General features: G+C 34.8%; 1 protein-coding gene across 1 annotated transcript; it reads left to right on the top strand.

The window, feature by feature from the left end:
* Positions 1 to 3,455: 3,455 nt before the first annotated feature.
* LOC107709443 (maternal embryonic leucine zipper kinase-like) lies at positions 3,456 to 14,357 on the top strand. The gene is given in 20 exon segments (XM_016513920.1): positions 3,456 to 3,676; positions 4,167 to 4,247; positions 4,350 to 4,435; positions 4,638 to 4,754; positions 4,846 to 4,890; positions 4,892 to 4,990; positions 5,825 to 5,893; positions 6,311 to 6,403; positions 6,501 to 6,599; positions 6,739 to 6,807; positions 6,894 to 6,992; positions 7,360 to 7,446; positions 8,009 to 8,137; positions 8,316 to 8,382; positions 8,385 to 8,467; positions 10,329 to 10,599; positions 11,851 to 11,956; positions 12,358 to 12,517; positions 13,353 to 13,456; positions 13,876 to 14,357. Coding segments are annotated over 19 exon segments (2,025 nt in total). The 5' UTR covers positions 3,456 to 3,676; positions 4,167 to 4,183; the 3' UTR covers positions 14,054 to 14,357.
* The last annotated feature ends 11,593 nt before the right edge of the window (positions 14,358 to 25,950 follow it).

Below are 25,950 nucleotides of genomic sequence, written 5' to 3'. Positions count from 1 at the left end.
TGCATGCATCGCCAGAGAGAAGTCTGTCATTTTCACCGGAAGGTCCAGTTATGACAGTTTAAATAAACGTTACAAGGTCAATTAAAAAAAGAAAAGAAAAAGAAAGAAAAACATATTCATAGATTAATTGTTCACAGATTATAACAACATTAATTTAGAAAATAGATGCTGACTTGAGGCAGTCCAGCACCATATGATGTGAATCAAGTTTTATTAGGTTAGTAATGTTTTTAATTTTAATCTTTTTTTTTCAAACGTACTATTGATTTCTGAAAATACCATAATAATATCACACATACAATTTAAATGGAGTTGGTGAATTCAGGGTTTAATCTTGACAGTGCTTCATAGCATGCGTTTGCGTTTTCATGTGAACGTAGATTTTTTTTTAAACTGAAGAAGGAAAAACTCAGTTTATAAAAATACCCGTGTACATGTGGACATGGCCTGAATCAACTAATTAGGATCTGAAGGGGCACTTGATAATTACAGACAGGTGTGTTTGATCAGGGTTGGAACTGAACTCTGCGGGAAGATAGATCTCCAGGAACAGGGTTGGGCACCCCTGCTATAAGGCATGCTGAAGCCATAGACATACTGTATACCTTTGAAATAGTGGGCTGCATGTAAAAATGAATGCATGATTGAAAGAATGACCAGTGATAGAATGAATGGTTATAGTAATGAAAAATGGCTTTGTAATGCAGTATTCACCCCATTAAAATGACATCTAAATGACTGGCGAATTAATGTTTTATTAATTAGACTTTACACTATTCTCTTCCATGTAAGTGCCGATACATGTTAACAGCCTTTGCATCAACTCTGCTTTTTTTTTCAAACGTACTATTGATTTCTGAAAATACCATAATAATATCACACATACAATTTAAATGGAGTTGGTGAATTCAGGGTTTAAAGCATGTTCATTGGCTATCTGCAATGAATGGATGTTGAATCTAAATAACCATAAAAATAACCATAGTTTTCTAATTTTTCTGGTAAGTCAGTTCTTTCAGAGCTCTGTTCAGAGTCACAGATTAATTTAATTTATTATTATTATTATTATTGTCGTTGTTGTTTTAACAGATGAGGTTGTACATTTTTGCTATGCTTATGCTATCCTTAAAGGAACACTGGCATTTTTTAGTTAACAATGACATTAAAAAAACGTAAATGTGTGTTTCTGCAACTAGGGGTACTTTTGACTCTACAAAATTTTTAAAATCAACCTGTGAATTTTAATTTTAACCATCAGAGTCTGTAATACATATAAAAAGGTCAACAAAATTGCATGGAGTCATTAAGATTTTAATCTGGAACATGTTTATTTTTTATGTTTTTCAACTCTTCGTCTTACAAAATGTCCTTACCACAACGTTACAATAACGTTCATTATATACATTTTTCTTTTTTAATTTCTACAAAAATTTAATATATTTCAATAGATTTTTCACATTTTGTGCAGTTTTGTAAATACTGATATTAAAAAATAATATACAAAATAGGAGATTTCAAGGTTTTCTCTATGCCATGTAAAATTTAGACAGTAACCTTAGATGTCAATTGTTTCCATACACACTAAAGATGGCATATTTAGCTTTTTATGACAGATGTTGCAATTTCAATGTGTAAATCATCTCAACTTAAGTGCTAAAATATTTTTTGCAAATAAAAATATGAAAAAAATAAAATAAAGCAGAGCTGCGGTAATGACATCTTGTGTCGGTAAAACAGGCTACTGTAGAGAACAACAGTAAAGGTAAATATAATTTACAATAGACTGAATATTTGTAATTTAATATACAGTAAACCTTGAACTTGTCTCTACCGCAACACCTACATTTGTTGCGGTAAATTAGTTTTTTTATTATTAGTTTTGACTCTTACACAAAATAATGATCTTTAAAAAAGCATCATATGACCCCTTTAATATATATGACTTAAACAGTAATATACATTTATTTTTTAAATGTATCAGGTAAGGACACAATAAATACTGACACAGAAAAGACGATATTTACCTTATATTTTTGGGATCTTGTGAGTGAGGTAGTGAGGTGGCCTAATCTGTCAGCAATGTGCTCACGTGCTAATTTCTGTTTTCATAGAAACTAGACTTGTTTGTCTTTGATAAAATGTCATAATAAAAGCCTTCACAATCAGCTTGTAACACTCCAAAGAGAAAGGAAAACTTGAAATCGCATCATATGACCCCTTTAAGATGCTGTAAATTAATATGTATATTAAACAATTCCATTTGAAATAATGTCAAATTGTAATTCAATTAGATTATTTTACGTGACTGACCAGAGTTGTAGGACATGAACAAAAATGGTGTTTGGACCTATAAATGCTTAATAATTTTATATTAAATCACATTAATCATTAATTATATTTTGTCAAGGTGTGTAATGACACTGTGAGTATATTTATAAAGCATATGACAAATTTTAACATAAATCTAAAATTTCACTGCTGGGACTTAAAAGTGCCCGTAGTTGCAGAAACACTCGTGTATATATATATATATATACACACACACACACACACACACATATATATATTCAGTGCTGAGTATTGAGCTGTTACTGAGCAGGGGTTTCAGGCTATGTGTGTGTGTGTGTGTGTGTGTGTGTGTGTGTGTGTGTGTGTGTGTGTGTGTGTGGCTATTGACTTTCAATTAAGTTACAAACTCACCCTGAAAATTATTCATTGGAGTTACAAAAAAAAGTTAGGCGGAGTTATTGGCAACGAGAGAGAGAGCACGCCAGCACGGTGAGTAGTCTGTAATGTTTTTGCTATCATATGTTTAATAATTATCGTATATATTACGTTAAGCATTTATCTGCTAAGTACTTAATGTGTGCTTGGCTTTATTATCTTATATTGAAACTTGAATTTGTTGTCATACTTTATAGTATATAACTTTTTTTTGTGGATGTTTCGATTAATTTTCGGATGTATGCTGTAAATGAGCCTTGTGGTGAAGTTTTGAAGACGTTTATTATTCATATAAACAAATGTATGATGCACGTGTTCTTGACTTTGGAGTAAACATTTATTTTAAATCTTGTGATTAAAGTATATTTAATATAAAAAGCCCAGAAGTTTCAAACATTATTTTTAATATCACAAACAGGAAATGACTCGCATAATACAATGAAACGAATACTAAATTACACAAGATGTATAATGTTTATAAAATGCTTAATATGTCATTATAAAATGCATACATACATAAAGTATGACGTATCGTGTGTAATAAAAGCAAATTACCCCTTAAAAACCGTAAGGTGGCGCTACTCTGTTAAAAAATGTAAGCTCCGCCCCTCACTTCCGGTTCTGTGGCTGCGGTTCTGAAACTGCTGGTGCTGCGGGTCTGCAGCTGGATACTATTGGAAAAACGCCTTCCACCTAGCGCAAAAAGACTTTTACCGTAACAGGAACTCTTCTGACGTAGCAAGTGGGAAATTCAAATTTTTCAAACATGTTCGAATGAAAGATGCTTTGGCAGTTTTAATTTTATATCACATTGTAAACATATGTAATCTCGCGTAACAGAGTAAACTATTGCCTCTTTTTTAACATTACATTATAAGTTTTTGGTTTTTATTGTTTTGAGATCAATATCGCTTATATCGGCGTTTTAAACTGAATCATTGGAGCACAGCTGGTGAGTTTGTTGTGCAACATGTTGGTCAAAACAAACCTTTATTATGACTGCTTTTACCAGTTCATTCATTGTGTTAGTTTGACATAGGTACATTTGAAAGTTTTCACCTTTGAGGAATACAGTATGCATCATATATCCAGTAACGTTACATTGCTCCTCGAGTATCCGATTCAAAAACGCTTTAGGAATGTTGAGCTGTCTTTCCACAGTAGAGACCAAATTGAGACAATAAAAATAAAAAAGGATTCTTCTCGAAGGTAGTAATCCAGCATTGATAGGGTGAAAAATAAATATAAAACCTACTCTTTGTGGTTGAATCTTCTGTTTTGTGGTTTGATCGTGTTGTTTGTTTACACCGTTGTGATGATCACCATTCTCACCAAGTACTTGATATTGCAAATGTGATGATGAGTGTCACTTAATCGGTGGTTTTATATAAACGTGTCGCTAAAAATGTGTAACTAAAAGAAAAAATGCTGTTTTAATGCAGGTGTATGTGTCCTCAGCATGCCTGTAGAAAGCACTTCTGAACTTCTCAAGCACTATGAGGTTTATGAAACCATCGGCTCAGGTAATGTCCATTGATTATGCTTTTATGTAATGCTTTAGTGATCGTGCATATGAGAAACTTTCATCAAGAGCACATCTTGTTTTATTCTGTTCTAACCCATAGGTGGGTTTGCCAAAGTCAAACTTGGTATACACATACTGACAGGAGAGAAAGTGGCCATCAAAATAATGGAGAAGAAAGACCTAGGGGTAAGATCTTCTTTAGGTTGGCCTTGCCTTAAAACACATTTTACGTTTGCACAAATTCTTTTGAGGATTAATGAAGAAGTATGGAGATATTGCTTAATTTATTCTACTTTTAGATGGAATACAGTGTTAGCATGCTGAAAATGAGAAGAGTATGCATTTTGGAAAAGAAATGCTCTTTAAAGTGTGCGTTACCTGTTTTTAGGATGATCTGCCCTGAGTTAAGATTGAGATTGAGGCTATGAAGAACCTCAGTCATCAACACGTGTGTCGACTCTACCATGTCATTGAGACATCAAGCAAGATCTACATGGTGCTTGAGGTATGTTTTCTTCAAAGTGATTCTGATGCTTAATGAAAATAGATTAAGCTTCATATGTTTATATGCAATGCATATATCTTGTCACACTTAGTACTGTCCTGGAGGAGAACTGTTTGATTACACCATTGCTAAAGACCCGGTTGTCGGAGGAAGAGACGCAAGTGTTTTTCTGTCAGATCATCTCTGCATTGGCCTATGTTCATAGCCAAGGCTATGCCCACAGAGACCTCAAACCGGTGAGTTGGTTGAACAGAACATTTGACTTTTAAATAGCTTAATCATATACTGAGTTCTCTCATTAAAGGAACAGATCACCCAGAAATGAAAAATGTCTTAAATTAATAGATCGAAAATTAGCTGAAAATGTACTCACCCTCAGGCCTACCAAGATGTAGATGAGTTTGTTTCTTAATCTAAATGTATTGTCTGAATCGGGAGAGAAACATGTACAGATCAAGCACCATTTACAAGTGAAATCGGTCCAGAACATTTCTAAACAAATATGTTGGTGGATTTTGATTGGAATGGAAAACAGGGGATGGACTTTTTAACTGGAGGAAGGCTCTTATGGATTATGGATTTTACTGTATTTTGTCCCAAAGCGGCGGTTTAAAGTTAAAATGCCTTTAATGATGAATTAGTTTTTACAAACATGCCGCTTTTCACTCACTAGATGTTAATTGATGGATTGGAGTTGTTTTGATTGCTCGTTGATTATTGTGATGCTTTTATCAGCTGTTTGAACAAGTCGTTCCAAAATGTGTTACTCTGTGGAACACAAAAGAGAAATTTAGAACACTGTGCTCATTCCTCTTTTCCATTCAATTACAATAAACAGGGACTGATGCTTTTAAGCTTTGAAAAGGACACGAAAACACCATAAATATGGTCCAACTTGTGCGCCATATTCCAATCCATGTGGCCATGTGATAGCTTGATGTAAGAAATTGGCTGAATATTCAGATTTGGAAAAACATGAGGATGACTAAATGATGACAGTGTTTTCATTTAGGAGTGAATTATTACATTGTCAATGATTGCTTGACACAACTGTTTCTTACTGACCTTAGGAAAACCTGTTGATCGATGAAGATCATAACCTAAAACTCATTGACTTCGGCCTTTGTGCCAAACCAAAGGTGTGTATCCATCTATTATGTCCATTTTCTTGCTTAAAGTCAAGTCACATTTATTTATATAGTGCTTTATACAATACAGATTGTTTTAAAGCAGCTTCACAGTAAACAGGAATATAACAGGGTTTATGTTGCAAAATTCATCAATTATGACAACTTAAATTTCAGACAGTAGTATCATTATTCAGCTCATGTTGATTCAGTTCTGTCACTGTTGCAAAGTTTATCAGTTGTGAAACCAATTTAATTCAGCTATAAAGCAGCCCTACGGAAAACAATAGTGTTATTAATATTTTATCTAAACTTATTGTTTCAAATATGTCCCTCAGTATCAGTGCTTCAATAAATTTTTGACTTTGTTTCGATTCAGGGTAAATGTTTTAATGGCATTTTAAAAGTTGTGAATTTTACTTTGATTAGGGCGGTTTGGGTTTTGAATTACTGACCTGTTGTGGCAGTCCAGCATATGCAACTCCAGAGCTCATTCAGGGCAAGGCTTACATTGGTTCTGAGGTCAGTGTGGCATATGTGTTTCGTGTCCAACGTATTTGAAAGCAATGCCAAATTAAGCATGTATATTTCTTGTGATCTCATGGCACATGTGTTTCAGGCTGATGTGTGGAGTATGGGCATATTGCTTTACGCTTTACTGTGTGGTTTTCTTCCGTTTGATGATGACAATTGCATGGTCCTCTACAGAAAAATCACAGTAAGTTTGTGTTGGATGTGAGCATTAAATCCCACCACAACTATTTATTCATCCATGCATTTATTAGGTTACTGAAATAAAAGTAGTTTTGTATAGTATGTGATCTCATATTATGCAATATTGGCTTGTGTTTTGACAGAGAGGCAAATATAGCAACCCCCACTGGCTTTCACCTGCTAGCATTTTGCTTCTAAACCAGATGATGCAGGTACTGTGCATGGTTTGTGTGTCTGTTTCATGTGTTTTAGTAAGGCAGTAGTACAATTTAATGCAGTTTATTTTCCTCTCCTACAGGTGGACCCAAAGAGGCGTTTGACTATGAAACAGTTGCTTGATCACCCTTGGGTCATGAAGGGATACAGCACACCAGTGGAGTGGCACAGTAAACATCCTGTAAGATGAGCTCTATAAACATTATAGTCAAATCATATGCCTCCAAGATCCAATTAGTCAAGTAAAGCCAATAATTTTTTATAAAACATTTCTGAGCTTCAAAGTTGTTGTGATTCTTAGTATTTACTTATCCATAACAAATTATATCTGCTTTAGTTCCTTTAAAGTTTTAACAGATCCATATGACCTTAATGTGTTTACGTCAAATGAAACAGACATGGGTCAGTATGTTTATTGATCAGCAGTGTTCATTGATTCTTTATTGATGGACACTCAACTATTAAGCACAGCCAATAAATGTAGAGAATACTGTATATGAGTCATTGAGTCAATGTATAATTTCCTTTTGTATGTTTGTTCTTTTTAGTTGGGTCATATAGATGAAGACTGCATCACTGAAATGGCAGTGGCTTTTAAACAGTCCAGACAACGAACAATCCAACTTGTGTCAGATGTACTGAGTGATTCCTGTGATTTAAAAGGAGTATTATATTTGTAAGTATTTATTTGTTTTTGTATTAAGTGTATAGATCTAGCAAAGACACTACTGTTCAAATGGAACAGTTTTTTTTAAAGTTTTTAAAGGAGTCTCACAAAAGCTCCATTTATTTGATTTTATTACAATATAAATTGTAATATCGTAAAATATGATTACATTATTAAAATGTAATTTATTCCTGTTATGGTGAAGTTCAATTTTCAGCAGCCATTACTCCTGGCTTCAGTGTCAGATGATCCATTAGAAATCATTCTAAGCTGCTGATTTGGTGTTTAGGAAACAATTTAATGGAATAGCTGCTTAATAACCAGAGAAAGATAACAACTTTGAAGAAAAACATCAAATCGCTTTACCACGACCACTACTCCACTAGATGTCAGTAGATGCCAGTGCATTGGCCAAAGCTGCTTCCCTTAACTACCGAGATGTGACTTGTTCATAATTCCCTCTGTTATAAACGTCAGTATTATATATCAATCACACAGAAGAGAAATCTTTACTCTGTGTGTTTTTTCAGTGTAAGTACGATCAAATGACTGCCACCTACCTGTTACTGCTGGCTAAAAAGCATCAAGGCCGCCCTGTGCGTCTGAGAGCAGAATGCCCCATGATTGACCCCTTGTACTCCCCTTTACAGGACATACAAGTGAGTTCAATATACACATATTTATGAGCATTATGAATGCACAATGGTCAGCGTGTGCTATGTTTATTATACAAATACAAAGTACTTTAAAAGTCACACAGGAGTGATAGCTGTGTTTATTTATTAATATTACTATAGTCATGTTTGTATGGAGTGTGATTTTGTGTGTCTGTCTCAGCTGAAGAAGAGTCTACGGTTCAGTGAGGATGATGATGGTGTTCACCCAGTGGTGCTTGGCTCTATGGTCTTCCCCCCGATTGCTACGATGACGAGAATCCCTGGACCCCTCTCACGCCCAAGAACACACACACCACAAACACTCCACGCATGGTTAGCCTCCATGTTCTCTTTATTTGTCTGCTCTTCCCTCTTGTCCATTGCTGCTTATACAGCCAGTCTTTTTTTTATATTTAACTTCCTTTTGTATTTCTCCAAACTCTCCTTTTCTCTTACTGCTTCTTGTTTTGTTAGTTAATAATGTTACTTGTTATTTAATGTACTTTTTTTTCCAAATTGACATACTGTCCTCCTGAATTAATGCAATGTTGATAGACCTGGATTGTGTTTGGTCAGTTACCGGTAAAAAAAGTTCTAAAGTTTAAAAATTTAAAGCCGGAATAATTACGATTTTATAAAAATGTTCACAAAGGCTGCATTAATTCTAGTTTTTAGTGTCACTTTCCTTCAGAAATAATTTCTAATATGCTGATTTGGTGCTTAATATTGTAGATCTTGAAAACTGTTGTGCTTGAGGCTCATTAATTATTCTTTTTTTATACTTTTATTCAGCAAAGACACATTAAATTGAGCAAAGGTGACAGAAAATACATTTATAATGTCAATAATATGAATTTCAATTTCATATACAGTGGTGTGAAGAAGTGTTGGCCCCCTTCCTGATTTTTTATTTTTTTGCATGTTTGTCACACTTTAATGTTTCAGATCATCAAACAAATTTAAATTTTAGTAAAAGATAACACAAGTGAACACAACATGCAGTTTTTAAATGAAGGTTTTTATTATTAAGCTCGTCAGTCCACAGAGTATTTTCCCAAAAGTCTTGGGGATCATCAAGATGTTTTCTGGCAAAACTGAGACGAGCCTTTGTTCTTTTTGCTCAGCAGCGGTTTTCGTCTTGGAACTTGGACCATTTTTGCCCAGTCTCTTTCTTATGGTGGAGTCATGAACACTGGCCTTAACTGAGGCAAGTGAGGCCTGCAGTTCTTTGGGTGTTGTTGTGGGGTCTTTTGTGACCTTTTGGATGAGTCGTCGCTGTGCTCTTGGGGTAATTTTGGTCGGCCGGCCACTCCTGGGTAGGTTCTCCACTGTTCCATGTTTTTGTTATTTGTGAATAATGGCTCTCACTGTGGTTCGCTGTAGTCCCAAAGCTTTAGAAATGGCTTTATAACCTTTTCCAGACTGATAGATCTCAATTACTTTCTTTCTCATTTGTTTCTGAATTTCTTTGGATCTCGGCATGATGTCTAGCTTTTGAGGATCTTTTGGTCTACTTCACTTTGTCAGGCAGGTCCTATTTAAGAGATTTCTTGATTGCGAACAGGTGTGGCAGTAATCAGGTTGCTGGTCTTTTGAACTTTCTATTCATCAAAGAATGTATCATGGTTTCCACAAAAAATATTAAGCAGGAAAAAACTTTTCAAAAATTTTAATAGTAAGAACCATTATTAATATTTTAGCACTAATAATATTTGATACCTAAGTACCAAATCAGAATATTAGAATGATTTCTGAATGATCATGTGACACTGAAGACTGGAGTAATGGAGTAATTCCACCACAGGAAACAATGACATATATACCTTAAATGAGAGAATTTTAAATTGTAAAAAATTATTTTACTGTATTTTTGATCAAATAAAAGGCAGCCTTGGTAAGCATAAGAGACTCAAAAACATGAAAAAGTCGCATTTATTCCCCTTTTAATAACATTTTTAGGCAACATGAAACAAATTTCAACACATTTAACTTTGATAATGTGGTTTCCAAAATGAAACCAAATGTTTAGCAGGAAGTAATGTTGGGCATTTGACTGTCAAGCTTGTGATTCCCAGTGGCTCACTCTCAATTATTACTATACAAATTATTTGTCATTACTAAAGGAAATACTCAGTGTAGTAACCCAGAAAGCGCTTTAGTTACTAATTGTTGTGAAAACTCTTGTTGTCTTCAGAAGCTCACCTCTGAAACATCGAAGAAGCGGCGGAATGAAATAGGCTACTCCCCCATCATAGAGCAAGGGAGACCCCGTCAACAGAAGCCAGAGAGACGTGATAGAACCAGAGAAAATAAAGAGAACCTTGCTGTGACAGGCACAGATGGAGATGTGTTTGCTCTGCCTGCCCCCCGAACTCCAATGTGCAGCAGAAAGACCAAATCCAACAGAAATGTAGCGACAACACCTAACAACAACATCACTACCACAAGCAGCGACGCAAACAAAGGTGAGCTGGATAATGAATCAGTTGAGCATCACAACAAGTATACACTTTTGATGTTATAATCCAAATATATGTTATCCTAAATCTCATCACTTGTATGAACATGTCTTTATCTACCTTGAAGAGCACATTTTTTTTCCTGAATGAAATTCATTCATTCATTTATTTTGTGCGACAATTTTTATGTGCTGTATTTTTTGGAATTTCCCTAAATATATCAAAACGTACTTTTGGATTAGTAATATGCATTGCTAAGGACTTAATTTGAACAACTTTAAAGGTGATTTTCTCAATATTTAAATTTTTTATTTTTTTAATTTTTTGCACCCTCAGATTCCAGATTTTCAAATAGTTGTATCTCAGCCAAATATTGTCCTATCCTAACAAACCATACATCAATAGAAAGAATATTTATATTGAATAAATATTTAAAAAAATATTTATTCAGCTTTCAGATGATGTATAAATCTCAATTTTAAAAAATTGACCCTTATGACTGGTTTTTGTGGTCCAGGGTCTAATATAGTGGCCTCATATGCTTAGGGTCAGTAAGATTTTTGTTTTTTAATAATTTTTTTTTTTTTATGATTAAATAATGAATAATGTTATTATTTTTAACATTGAATTGTTATTATGAACTCCTTGGTGCTGGGAGATTTTTTTATTTCTTTTTTAATTCTTTGAAGGAATTGACAGCTGAACAAAAGCATTAATAGCGATTTAACAGTGAATGGAAGTTCTCTGGAGATATCATGTCTAATCGAGGCTTTCACTGCTGGCAATACCTGGATCTTTCCTATTATCTTCGTGTGCTCTCTGATAAAGCTTACATAAGTCTAAATACTCATTTTCTGCAAACGTTGCATTTTTGGTGTCGTTCAGTTTTAGATGCTTTAATGGCATATCTGGGGTTTAAAAGAATATAGCTAAAAAGAATGTTGTGTCATCTAGCATCTATAGTTTGATTCAGTTGACCAGAGTGTGAGTGTGTGTCTCTGTATGGGCGCAGTGTGTCTGGGGAAACCTCTTCATGTCCCAACATCCACTGTGTCCACCTCGTTACTGTCACACACCACCTCCTGCACTAGAACGGACAGGTGCACACTGGGGACGGAGTGTGTGTGTATGTGTGCATGCGTGTGTGTGTGTACGAGACAACTCCCGAAGCGCATACTGACAGGTGTACGTGTCGCTGTTCCCAGTGCTGCGGCAGCATGTAGCATGTAGTGACATGTGTTTATCCTGTGTGTGCAGGAGCGGGCAGTGCCACTAAAGAAGTGTCCCGCAGGAGAGAAGTGGACCAACAGCAGAACAGCCAACAAGGAGAACTGGATATACTGGCTTTCAGCCCCGAAAGAAGGTAGAGGACTTTTATGAGAAGAGTCAAATAACCAGCAGAAAGAAGGAAAAAGAATGGAATGGAGGAGGACTGTGGAGTTTAAAGGTGAAGTGTGTAATTCTGTCCTATAAGCAAAAAGAATTATAAAATCACAGGTTTCCCCGTTTCAGCCAACAAATGGCTTTTAAATACATATACATAATTGACACTTCACCTTTAAAATTTCTTTTTTTATATATATTTTTTTCCCCTGAGGTCAAGTTTTTTTTTGGGGGGGGGGTGACAATGATTATTTAAAATTTTAACTGCCCCATTTTTCAGTAGTAGCCTCTTGGCAAATGCTGCATTGCATTGTGATAGTTTTGTAATTATAAAAATGTACAATTATGTTCTAAACTGAATTTCCCACTTGTCGATCGATTGTCTCGATCTCTGGACCTGGCTGGCTGTCAGGTGGACAGTGGGCAGAAGCGTAAGGGAGGTAAAGTGTTTGGCAGTCTGGAGAGAGGCCTGGATAAAGTTATTACAATGCTCACACCCAGTAAGAAGAGAGGACCTCGAGATGGACCACGCAAAATTAAGGTATCATTCGTCTCATTTTTACATTTGTGTTTAGCCTTTAAGATTGTATTGTTTGTCTGTTGTTCTCCTGAATGCCTAAAATGTCCTAATTCTTAATCATATTCCAATCCAATTATGATTTGGCATGTTTATCACACTGCTGCAACCAGGCACATTGCTTTAGCAGTGACTCCTCTCACAAACGCCACCTCACTGGAGGTTAAACAAAGTTTTAAAAGGGATAGGTCATCATTTACTCACTCTCATGCCATAAACCTGTATGACTTATTTTTCGTGGAACACCAAATGCTTTGAATTACGTACGATTATTTTTGACAGCGATTTTATTCCATACAAAAGGAGATGCTTAACAAAATGTCCAAGCTGCTCTCTTTCATATAGAAAATGTGGATGGAGACCAGGGATAGTCAAGCTCCAGAAAGGACAAAACAAATTAAAGCAGTGGTTCTGAACCTTTTTGACTCCAAGGCCCACCATTGTCCACAACAATATTCAAAGGCCCCATGACATTTCCGTTTTTTTTTTTGTGATTTACTGGATAAGGATTAAAGACAAGTGCATATACATATACATACTTACACGTGTATATATATATGAGTTTATTTCTTCTTTATTTCTTCTGAGGTTATTTCTTCTGGTGAACACGAAGATATTTTGAAGAATGTGGGTAACCAAACAGTTGCTGGTCCCCGTAATTCCATAGTATTTTTTTTAACTATCCCTTTAACATTTACTTCGTGTCCATATTTCTTTCCATTTAATTTCAGGTAGTCTCTCCATATTGCACATTTAGATGTTTGTCAGTTACTATATAACTCATGCTCTGTTTTTTTAGGCTCAGTACAACGTGACACTCACCAGTCAGACTAATGCTGACCAAGTGCTCAATCAGATTCTCAGCATCCTACCAGAGAAGAGCGTGGACTTCGTTCAGAAGGGGTAAGTTAAACCTTTCCATCATGCGTTTCTTGAAACAGCAATTCAAATTAGTTTTTATGCTAAACCAGTGGTTCTCAACAAGGAGGGGCGGGGCCCACTAGAGGGCCTCAGCAAACTTCAGCAGGATGAGGAGTATTTTAATGAATAAATTAGTATTAATATATTAAAACAATGTAATTCTAAATTCTATTATTTTTATTATTAGTAGTATTTATTTATTTATTTTGAAGAACCTACAGTTCTGGAATACAGAACATAACTGCATGTTAGTTTAATATAATAAAAACATTTGAAAACAAGCAGCTATCATAATACCTGGAAATATAGTCAAAAAGTTTGAGAACTGCTACTCTAACCAAATAACTTGGTTTAGTTGTTAAATTGTTATATGCTATCATAATGTCCTCTTTTTCTGTTAGCTATACTCTGAAGTGCCACACACAGTCAGACTTTGGAAAGGTGACCATGCAGTTTGAGCTGGAGGTTTGTATCCTGCAGAAGCCTGAGGTGGTCGGGATCCGTCGACAGCGGCTCAAAGGTGACGCCTGGGTGTATAAACACCTGGTAGAGGACATCCTGTCCACCTCCAGCATCTGATATAATTTTGTCTACTTTAAAAGTGACATCACCTCTTGCCCACCCTGAGTTTAATGCGGTGGACATAGTCTGTTTTTTTATGTCTATTACAGAATGCCCTACTTTATACTTCTTATGATGATAGCCATCATTTTTCATTATGTGCAGGAGGTGGTACAGTATTGTTCTGCCTTTGAGAGAAATGCAAGTATTTTGTTGTCACTTTACTTTTTATGACCTAATTTAGCAATAAGCAATACTCCTATAGCATTATGGCAGCAATTGTATCTTATTTGTCTTTTGTTTTTGTGTTTGTCTCCATGATGTAATGTCTATGTCATGTTTTATTTGTTTTAATGTGTAACGTTTCCAATCTGTTACCCTTTTCTAGATGTCTGTCATTTTGTTCATGTTTGCTTTTGATAATGTCAATCTGAAATGTAATTAAATATTTTTAACACTCATGTCTCACTGTATCAGTGACAGATGTGTTTTAAAATATTATTTATTTCAAATAAGACATTTCCCTCAATTTGGACTTATTAACCTTACCATTATCCCAAGCAACTGCCCAGTGCCCACAGCAACATAAAAACTTACAAAAATCTATTTTCATCAAATTTCACCCCATAAATAGTGCCTTGTGAGTATGCCGTGGTATATTCCTAATCTAAAAATATAAACGATATATTAAGCAAAATTGGATCTATGTGGCTATCCATGTAATAATTAAAGTTATATTCCAAACCCTGAATAATTACTGTAAGCCTAATTGTTTTATGCATACTTGCATTATTCACCTGTGCGTGTCATGTCATACCATAAACAGAGAGGAAGGGGAAAGCTAGTTCCTGGATGTGGCTGGTGTACGAGTAGTGCAAAACTGCAAGTTATTTGTGACAACGAACTAGAAATATTGACCAGGAACTGTGCAAAACTGTAAACCCCCAAAGGATTACCAGTTGTAAAAACAACTCACTCGCAGCGTGAGTTATGCTGCGTTCGTGCCATGTCGTAATTATCGTAATTCCGAGATGACAACACGATGTTCAACTTGGTGCTGTTCACGTACTCGTACTGGAGATTATCCATTTCTATAGCGACAGTCAATAAAATGAACCCATGTGAAAGAATGTTACTGGCAGCTGTATAACACAGTGCAAGTAACAGTTACTATGCAAATGCGTTATTACACTTTATAATTTCTTTAGGTTGTTATTACATGGATAGCCTAGATATCTAACTGCATGTCTTTCATTTATGTTCACATTACTTTTGTATGAAGACATCTACATTGGCAAAAGTCAATTACACAAATTTTAAAACATAAATATTACGAAATAACTGCTTAATTACATTTACAAGCGCCGCCATTTTTCTCTGGGTCCGCGTGAGGTGCAGCGGTCACGTGGTACAAGCCGTAGCTCTCAGAAAACTCCCAGTTCACAAGGTGTAATTACGAGTTCTATGAGGACGTGAACGCTTTTTTAAAGTTGCTATCTCGTAATTATGGTAATTATAATATGGTGTGAACGCACCTTAATTCACAGGTAAAGAGCTAAACAGATAAAGAGCTAACACTGTGTCCTGACCAGACATGACATGACAAATTTTGTCTGTCCACACAGACAAATGTAAAAATGGAGCATGACATAACACAATCAGTAAAAAACTAAACAAAACAAAACAAAAAAACACAGCCAGTCAGAACACTTCTCTCTGCTCACATGCTCTGTCACACCCACAGAGGTGAGGTGCAGCGGTCAGGTGGTACAAGCCGTAGCTCTCAGAAAATTCCCAGTTGTAATTACTAGTTTTATGAGGACGTAATCTCGTAATTATGGTAATTAGGATATGGCGTGAGTGCACCTTTATATTCACCTTTTTCCTATGCCCCATGACGCTTTGCGCAATATTACAGACGTGTTAAATATCATTGTAGTAATATATGCCATAACAATTACATTTTACAGCATCCGTGTGAAAATAAACCTGGAAAGAGACATGAGGATTTGGGGAGAAAAATTAAAGATTGGCAGTGAAGCGACGCAACTGATGTTGTAGGTTACATGACTATATCAACATGATGACTGTAGTACATTCAAATTTCATTCAGGGGGTGGGTGATATAGTGGTAGACATGATTAACCAGTAGAAATGTATCAACTGGTAGAGATTTTGGACTATCGTCTCTATCCCGGTTACATGCTCACGTGACATTGCTGTGCTACGTGGTCATGAAAACTTATCGTTTGCACACGTTTTTAAGCATTGCTGTTTAAAAACAAGTGATTTTAAGCCATTGAGCCAGTGGTTGAAATGCAATCAACAGTGAAAGAGAACTTATTTCACTGTATGCGCACACTGTCTGAGAGACGGTTTTTGTCAGAGAGGCGCGCACATGTGAAGATGGTGCTCATAGAGTGTGGGAGTACTGAACTGAGTTATTTTTGCTGCTTTATAGGCTAAGCCTTTAAATAACAGTTAAATACACACACTTGTATGTGTAAAAATGCCCGTCTTTGCTAGCAACAGTAATTTAAGTCTTAAGTGAAAGCAAACAGCTGAGAAAGAAAACACATGTGCAACAGTATATTGGATTCGGGCAGCTCTTAAAGTTACAGCAGTCTAATAATCCTGCTGTCTGTCATTCATGTGGATCAAACAACAATAGAGAGAAAATATCTCACTGCTCTTGACTAAATCACTTTCGTAACTCTAATAACTTTTTTTAAATTTAGGCTAGTATTAGTTTTTTTGTGATATTGACACACTTGACAAGAATTATGAAATTTCTATGGTAGCAAAAATAACCATATCGTGATTTAAATCGTTACTGTGAAATAAAATTACTCATATCGTGATATAAGATTTTGGTCATATTGCCCACCCCTAATACTACCCAAATACTACCTGTATAGAACATACTGTTTTAACGATCACGTAGTAAGTTCAATGGAAGTAGTGACAGATCTTTTCTTCCATATTGTGATGCACATCTGAGTTTAACAGATTCATATCGAAAAATAAAAAAATGTAGGGCAAGGTAAGATCTGGGGTGCGATTCCCAAAACCATTGTCAGCTAACTATAGTCGTTAGTACCATCAGCACCATTGAACTCTATTGGTAATGACAAAACTTGCAACCATAGTTGCTTTTGGAAAACGTACCCCTGAAAGAGAGCTTGAGGTTGATTGTAGGAAAGGGGTGGAGTTTAAGCACACTAAATGATTGGAACAGTCTGGTATTCGTCACCAGAGAAATGTCTGTCCTTTCACCAGCAGATTGAGTCATATCTTAATTAAAAATTATGAAGTCCAAAGAAAGTTAAAAAAAACATGCATGGATGAATCTTCACAATAAGATCAACATGCATTTAGAAAATAGGGTGAATTTTCATTTCATGCCAAGTTTAAAATCTTGTTGAAAAGTCCATGTTATATCATCATAACTACCCAAGACAGATTTACTCGACAACAAATTTATATGAGAATATGACAAAACGGTAGCCTTTGAGAAGAAAAAAAATCTCCCATTATTCTGTTATACTGACTGTGTAATTTTAATTTAAGAAAGTTGAGTGGCTTAAATTTGGTGTAAACCCCTCCCATCATTTTATGGTATGTGCAGGTCTGTAAAACCAATATGTCACATGCTGGTAAGATCATGTATTATCTTGCTTTAACTGGTCTGTGATCCCTTTGCCACGTCACCAAGGGAGTGAAATCAGACGCGCTCGTTTTCTCAGACGCTTGCAGAAAAAGGCTTACCAAAACAAAGTTACTGGGTTAATCTTTTTCACGTTTCCTTGGTTGGTAGATGCACCGGTGACATGATTATAGCACTTAAAACCTGGAAAAATCAGATTTTCATGATACGTCACCTTTAAATTAGAACATCTTTTTATTTTTTTTTTATTTCAATATTTCATAAGTACTTCTATTATTTTTTGATATGGTACTGCCAAATATTAACAAGCATTTATGGTAAACTAAAATATAATTTAATGTCTTTTCTAGTGAAACTTGTATGTCATGTATTTAGATATATTTGTAACTACACATTTATAATGAGGTTGCTGTTTAGTCTATTTAAAATGTATTAACTTTAAATGTAATTAAAAATTCTAATGAAGTACTTTACATGTACTTATAGCCAACACATAATAATAAGTATACTTTTTGACAAAGGATTATTAAAACATTTTAAATGTACTTTAAAGTTTTAATTTGACATAATTAGTGCACTTATTTAAAAAAATAATTAGTGTGTTAGAAACAGTCAATAAATTAGTACACTTAAGCTGCATTTTATTTATTCACATTATATTATCTGCAAATTTCTTTTAAAAAATACTACTTTTAAGATTTAAATTATCAGCATAAGCACTTTTTTCTAAAGGGTAGATATACAATAATTTGTCCTCTTGGTGTTTAGGAATAATATAAGAGTAATAACTAGGAAAGCTTGTCAAACCTTGTGCTGTTCACCAGAATTAAGAAAGTTTATTTTTTAACAAGATCCCTGATCATTTCAGTCCAACCTTATAAAGTGACTCCGCCCTAAAAATGATTGTTTTCATTGATTGATTCTAGACATAAAAGGAGAGCTTTTAATAAATATTTGGTTGGGTGAATTCAGTAAAACTACAATATAGGCCATTTATTTCAATGCTAAATATAAAAAAAAAAACAATTGCGTTAGCAATTGCCCCTTTCACACTGATGCATAGAAACATTTCTGCCACCTACTGGAATGGAGTGTGAAGCGCTGGATATATTGCACACAGGAAAGTCTTCTGAAAGAAAATCAGTCATACAAGTTGGAACAACATGAGGGTAATAATGAATTTAATGATAATGATGACTCGTTTAAGAGTTTGTGCAGCACATTTTGTGAAACATTTTGTTGAAGTATGAGGCAGCAATAACTATACTGTACCCAATAGGAAACTCACAGCTCTAAAGCAAACTCACAGAAATGTTCCATTTAATTCCAAGGGTCAGAGAGATGGTGTAAATTTTGACTAACATTATAGAAAGGAAAAAAAAAAAGAATAATGTATGATATGACCATGAAATTTGATGCCCATGAAACTTCCAACAAGTTTTAACAAGTCTTTTTACTTTGTATAAAAATGCACAGAGTATTTGTGAAAAGAGAAATGATCAATGTAAACGTGGTGTGTGTGTGTGTGTGTGTGTGTGTGTGTGTGTGTGTGTCAGTGTATCATAAAGATTTATTACATTGAAACTGCTCATTATCATGTAGACTGGACTTACTCAGTCAAGCAGAGAATTAAAATCCCTAATTGTGCTGTCATCCTCTCTTTCTCCTCTCTCTCCCTCCTTGTATCTGACCCCCTCCAACTCTCATTCTCACCCTCTTTTCCCGTCCGTTTCTCCTCTTTTCTGTGTCTGATCACTTCCTCTGGACTGTCTATCTTTAATTTTACCTTCCACATTCATCTCCTCCATCTCTTCTTGGTCTCTTTTCCATTCCTCTCATCTTTCTCTCTCTGTTCGCCTCCTCTTTATATCTATATATTTCTCTCTATCCATTAAATTACTTTCTGTCTTACTTTCTGTCCCTTTCCCCCTTCAGCAGCCATTTTCACTCTTTCATTATCTGTCTGGCCCCATCACTAATCTTCACTCTTCACTCTCGATCTGACCTTGTATAGTTTCCAGGTTTTTATCTCACTCTAACTTGATATATTTGTTTAGTGGCTACACTCCTCAGGTGATTGTTGAAGTTCTCACACCACACAAACATAAAATGTTTATAAATTTATTGGAACTATAACAATGCTGTTCACTGTTACCTTACCATATACAGTATATATTAGATTTAACAGGACTATACATGTAATTTTACTGCAAAATATTGTAAAAAAAAAAAAAAAATGTTTGTAATAAATATAGAAAATGTATAGTATATTTATTTATACATTCTTATATATTCTGATATTTATATTATATTAGTAAAAAATAGTATGAATCGTCTATTATATAGGCTAATTTATAGTAAAATAGCAAATCTCATGTAGTACATGATTTCACATCAAAATATTACTATAGCCTTTAATATGTATGCAGTTACAGATTGTGAAATGTATAGACAACAAAAAAGCCATCCCATAACACCTAGAACATTTTTGGTAATACTTTAGTGGGGACCAATTCTCACTATTAACTTTTCTGCCATATGTACATTGACTGACAGTCACCACTGATAAGCTACTACTAAATATTGTAGAAACCTAATTTGCTGTAAAGTTGCTTTGCAACAATTTGTATCGTGAAAAGCGCTATACAAATAAACTTGAATTGAATAGATTTTTATTAGCATGTCTATTAATATATTGTCCATTTATTAGTATAAAGCACATATTCTGCATAACCATATTCTACATCCCTATTCCTACCCAATAACTAAACTTAACAACTACCTTACTAACTATTAATAAGCAGCAAATTAGGAGTTTGAGGCAAAAGTCATAGTTAATGGTGAGAGTTGGACCATATAATAAAGTGTGACCACATTTTTTTACCATTCACAGTTTTTTTTTAAACCATAAATTTAACAGTATTAAAGGATTTTACAATGGTATTCATCCTTTTGTTTAAACATACAAGTGGGGAATCATTTTGATTGTGTTAAAAAATAAGGTATGTTTTAATCCTCTCCAATGCTTTGGGTCATATTCTCTCTGTTTCTTTCTGTCTGTCTTTCTCTTACACACACACTCTTTCTTCCTGTTCTTTCCTTGTCAGTAACATTACAGCTTAAACCGACAAGGTTAAAGTCCTAAGACCTCTTTCAGGGCTGTGTGTGTGTGTGTGTGTGTGTGTGTGTGGCTTTGAGCTACAGGTCACTAATACTCACACACACTCACACAGTCTCCACTTGTAAGCAGGAAACAAACACACCAAACAACAAAAGCCCAGAGGAAATTGAGAAGCATCAAGGAAAAATCCTCTATTTACTGCTGTACGAAATGCTCCCGGTGGCTATTTCAGGTGTCCGATGTGTGCAAGAGTGTGTGTGTCTGGCTTTATTTAGCTATACTTGGGGAAATTGTCTGACAAAACCTACCTCTTGGGACATGTAAAGGTAAAAATATATATTAAGTAAATAATGTTTAATTTAATATTGTATTACATTTTCTAAAAATGAAAAAAAAAAAAATTTTCATTTATTTCTTTCTAGGGAAAAAAATATTGAAAAAGTAAAAGAAACCATCCTAATCAAAACACAAAAGATTCTTTTTTTTTTTTTTTTAACACATTAGCTTGCTTTTATTCTTGTTTGATTTTACATTCTAAGGGCTATAACAATAATAAAACATTTATTGTGAAAATTTCAATATTTAAATTTCAAATATTTTTCTCCAAGCTTATATATCTAAAATTACACAAACAGTGTGCAGAAAGATACACTGTCAACTAAATATGATGATAATTTGCTTTAGCTTCAGTACAGTATAAATAAAGAACATAAACTTGCCAAATCTGATGATCTCCTTGCAATCCCCACAAAATATTTAAAGGGAATTAAATATTTTCATGCATTGTTTCCTGAATTACATAACTGGCTTAATTGTGTAATTTAGCAAATGTTGCATGAAAATATATAACTGTCTCTATATTTATGGAGAGGAATCCCAAAGAGTGATTTTGGTGGTCCTTGGCATCAAGAGGTTTGAAAACCCTGCAGTAGTAACTGTAGTATGGTATTTTGCAGGAACTGTGGTTGCTGTGGTACTTTGTTGTATGAGATATGTCTGTCTGTGCATGTGTGTGTAAATGAATTCAGCAGTCTAGTGCAGTGTAGGATACACTAAAGAAACCCTGCTTTGAAAGTAAGTATAGACTAAAATAATATGGCTTTCGCCTGCATATAGCTTACTTGTGTTTGGGATTCTTCCTCTCTTGCTGTCACTCTCTCTTACTCTTGCTCATTCTCCCCCAGCCCTCTCTCTTTCTCTAATTGGGTCTACGATGAGTTTCTTTCGACAGGTCCATTCATCATGGACGAGACCAGAAGGACAAACCCTCTGGGAGAGACGGAGAGAGAGAGCAAGGAGGGGGGTCAGACAGCTGGATGAGAGGGTCTTTTGCTTGTCAGCTCACTTCTCGCCTCTTTTTTCCCCCTTTCTTTTTTCCAACTCGTCATGAGTGTCAGTTTTACAGGCATAGGAAAAGACGAGGAAATTGTACAGCTCACTGGAGCATTAGTTAGATGATTAGATCAACATCTGTTTTAACCCTTTAATGTGCACACAAATGTTCACATACTTGAACAAAACTTACTCTGACTCGCATTTTTAGAAATAAGAGAGGGTTATGAGAGGAAAGTGAAGGTTGTGTGTGTGAAAGCAGGATGACAGTAAGCACTCAAAGGCCACTCATGTGAGTAATGTCGTATTTAACCACAGTGCACACTGTAAGATGCTCTGTGTCCCCGGATGTCCCTTTAGCAAATGACTGATGTTTGAATCAATCTACATTTTTCATATCTTAGAGACACATAGACACTGTGGAGTTCTTCTGATACCGTTGTCTGTCTGTTTTGTGCATGCTTTTTGCATCATGTGACTCACTCTTCCAATTTTACAGACTACAAGTTTAGTTTAGTCTAACAGTCAGTATACAGTCAATAAGTCCAACATTGGAAAGATATTGAATTTTGGTTGAAAATCGGGTTGACATGAACCTCCAACATTGGGTAGATGTTGAATTTTCTTGGGAATGAAAATCAGGTTTACATCAAAACCTAATGTTGGCTTCATGTCAGCCTCCAACACTGGACAGACGTTAAAATTTGGTTACTTAAAACCAATGAACTAGCAATGTCAGCTGTCGGTAGTATTCTAATCTACATCAAATTGACATTGGCATTAAACATTGGCAATTGACTGAATTTTCATCACCCAACATCAAAACCTATATTCAACCAAATATCAACCAAATATGCAGTTTAGCCAGTCAGCCTTTTCTTTTCTCTTGAATGCACATGCATGTTAGACATGATACCACCATGAAAAATATAAATTTTTGATGCTGTTGTTATCAGATTTTATTACCGATGTGAAATATATTACTTAAATGTAACATTGAAAAGTTTGAAAATTTTAAATATTTGATTCTATTCTCATTTATGTAGTTAGTTCTGCAAGTCTTTTCAGAAGGAGAAGCCACTAAACATATACATCCACATTTATCAATTATACTTCTTATGTAGATATTACCTATATTTGCATGACTGGAAATAGTTGCGTGGGGGCATTACCAACATCGTCACCGAGTGTATTGACTTGCCTAAAATAATTTTAATTCTTTTGCCTTAAAATAATTTATTGTAATTGCTTCTTTGTTCATTCCAACCCTCTATAACTACTTCTGTGGAACATGAAATGTTGACAGAATTAAAAATTTTTGGATGAACCATCTCTTTAATAACAAAAAAAGACTATATCTCACCGTGACAGTATTTCTTCTTTAAAACTTTTTCTCACAATTACTCAAAGGTTTTTTTTTTTTTTTTTGCAGATGTCAAAACAGGCTTCCACAACCAACAGTGTATTCAAATTGCAAACCCACAGCCTTAATGTTGCAAATACGCTACAGAAACACCATCATTTGTCCTCAACCCAAATCCTTTTTAATTTACCAGAGGATTTCTTCATCTTACAATTGCAGAAAAAAGGGAAAGACCTTTACCAACTAACTTCTTGAGCAATAGAAAAAGTTTTAAATAAGAGCTAGTACTTCTCTAAACCAATTACTGTGGGGAGTTCACTTTCCTGAAAACGACTGTTCACCTCTTAGCCTCCCCTAAGGCCCGCCCACGACCGTTAGCGTGTGTGAATGTGAAAGAAAAAGAGACTACAACTCCTAGTAATCAAGTGTCTCCGATTCTTCAAGCATGTGTGTGTGTTTGCTTGTGTATAAGGGGGAGAGAACATGTGCGTCCGCATGTAAGCGTGTGTGTATACGTCTATGTGTGTGCTTGCAAGTGTCTTCACCTGCACGTCAGCTCTACGCTCCTCCGTCTTAATAAGACTCTTGCAATTACCTCACCAGCATGCACCCTCCATTTCCACTCACACACACGCAGAAGTAGCTGCTCTCTGAGTGACGTTAATTTGCATGGCTTCTTGGCCCTCTAATGGCTATCTCTACTTGCGCTCTTCTCGCAGAGCAAGAGCAAATAAAATAGACAGGAAAAATAAAAATGTCATGATTATTTATTTAATCAGGCTTGAAGGAGCTAGTCTAATAAAGGGAAAGAAAATTTGTCCAACACAGATGATTCATTTTAGTCTGTAGACTAAAGTTCAGTTCTAAATTATATTTATCTTTATATTGGTGTATGCTCTCAATTACAGCTCCCTGTGTCTTATTAAGTCTCATGTGGGGTGGATGTAATTAACAAATGTGGACATAGCATCCATGTATGGTTTTCCCCTCTATATTTACTAAAGCATGCCGAGCACTTTAAATGCACATGTCATTGGAGGAACTGTGATATAATTATTAACAGCACAATGCAAATTTTTAACCGGTCCTGAAAAAGCTGCCTACTGAGAAGATAATCTTATGGAAGCATTATACAACAGTTCCAAATGTCAAATTTGGGTGGCGGAGCATCATTCCAAAGTGCTTATATGCAGTCCAACATCACTAGCATTTTTCACTGTTTGTGCAACTGACTGTCAGTTGAGACTCATTCTGCAGTTTATATTGTACAAGCGAGTGGATAATTGAATCGTTTACTTAACCTTTTCATTTAAAACACTGATTCATTCAGTAACAAAGCATCACTACTGTGGTGTAATCCGTTTTGTCTTTTATTTTTGTTGACAGAGCATGTAACAAGCTAAAAATCTAATGATCAATATTTATTTATTGTTTATTGAACTGTTGTGTAAAAAAAGTACATGAAGAAATCATGAAAGTAATCCATATGAATGGTGTGCTTGTTTAAATGATTGCTTTAAATGCTGAACAGATTTAATTTAATTTAAGATTTAATCAGTGCACATAGAACTAATCAAATATGGTAAACAGAATTTTAATCATGAAACAGTAACACAAATTTCTTGTATTCTAAGTTTTTTTTTCTGTAATTGATGTGCTCAGTTGTTTAAAGTGATCATGTCTTAATGAGTATGTTCTGACCAATTATAATTAATTTGTAATTTATTTGTCACCTGATGGGGATAAAATTCCTTGCTGGAGACCAGCGTTAACAACACAACATATGTCGGTCACCGGTCATATAGGTTTTATCAATAGGGATGTTCACCTGGTGGTACTACAATGCTTTGGTTATTTTAAGTAGTGCTGTCAAACGATTAATCGCGATTAATCACATCCAAAAAATGTTTTTACATAATATATGTATGTGTGCTGTGTATATTTATTATGTATATATAAATACACACACATGCATGTATATATTTCAGAACAATAGGTTGTGCTTATATATTAAACATATTTATTTATAATATAAATTATATGAATATAAATATAGACATGTAAATATTTTCAAAATATATACTGTATGTGTGTGTATTTATATATACGTAATAAATATACACAGCACACATACATATTTTATACAAACAAAAACATTTATTTTGGATGCGATTAATCACGATTAATCGTTTGACAGCACTCATTTTAAGTAATCCCTGAGTGAATAACTGTTCAGAAAAGGTTTGTTGGCTTGGTTTGGAGAAACAATTTGGGTGTTATGTATAAGGTTTTGTGGGACACAACTGCATATTTAGGCAAGTAATTTCCAGGTGATAATGAGCTTTTGAAAGTGCTGCTAGGAGAAAGTGATCCACTGTATCCAAAGTCAAAAATGTACACACCTGAGGAACTCCTCTGCTTTGAAGTGTTCA

The sequence above is a fragment of the Sinocyclocheilus rhinocerous genome, unplaced genomic scaffold (genome assembly GCF_001515625.1).
Source record: "Sinocyclocheilus rhinocerous isolate Xijiao unplaced genomic scaffold, SAMN03320098_v1.1 scaffold1648, whole genome shotgun sequence".
NCBI lineage: Eukaryota > Metazoa > Chordata > Actinopteri > Cypriniformes > Cyprinidae > Sinocyclocheilus > Sinocyclocheilus rhinocerous.
This window is presented reverse-complemented; position numbering and strand designations above follow the sequence as displayed.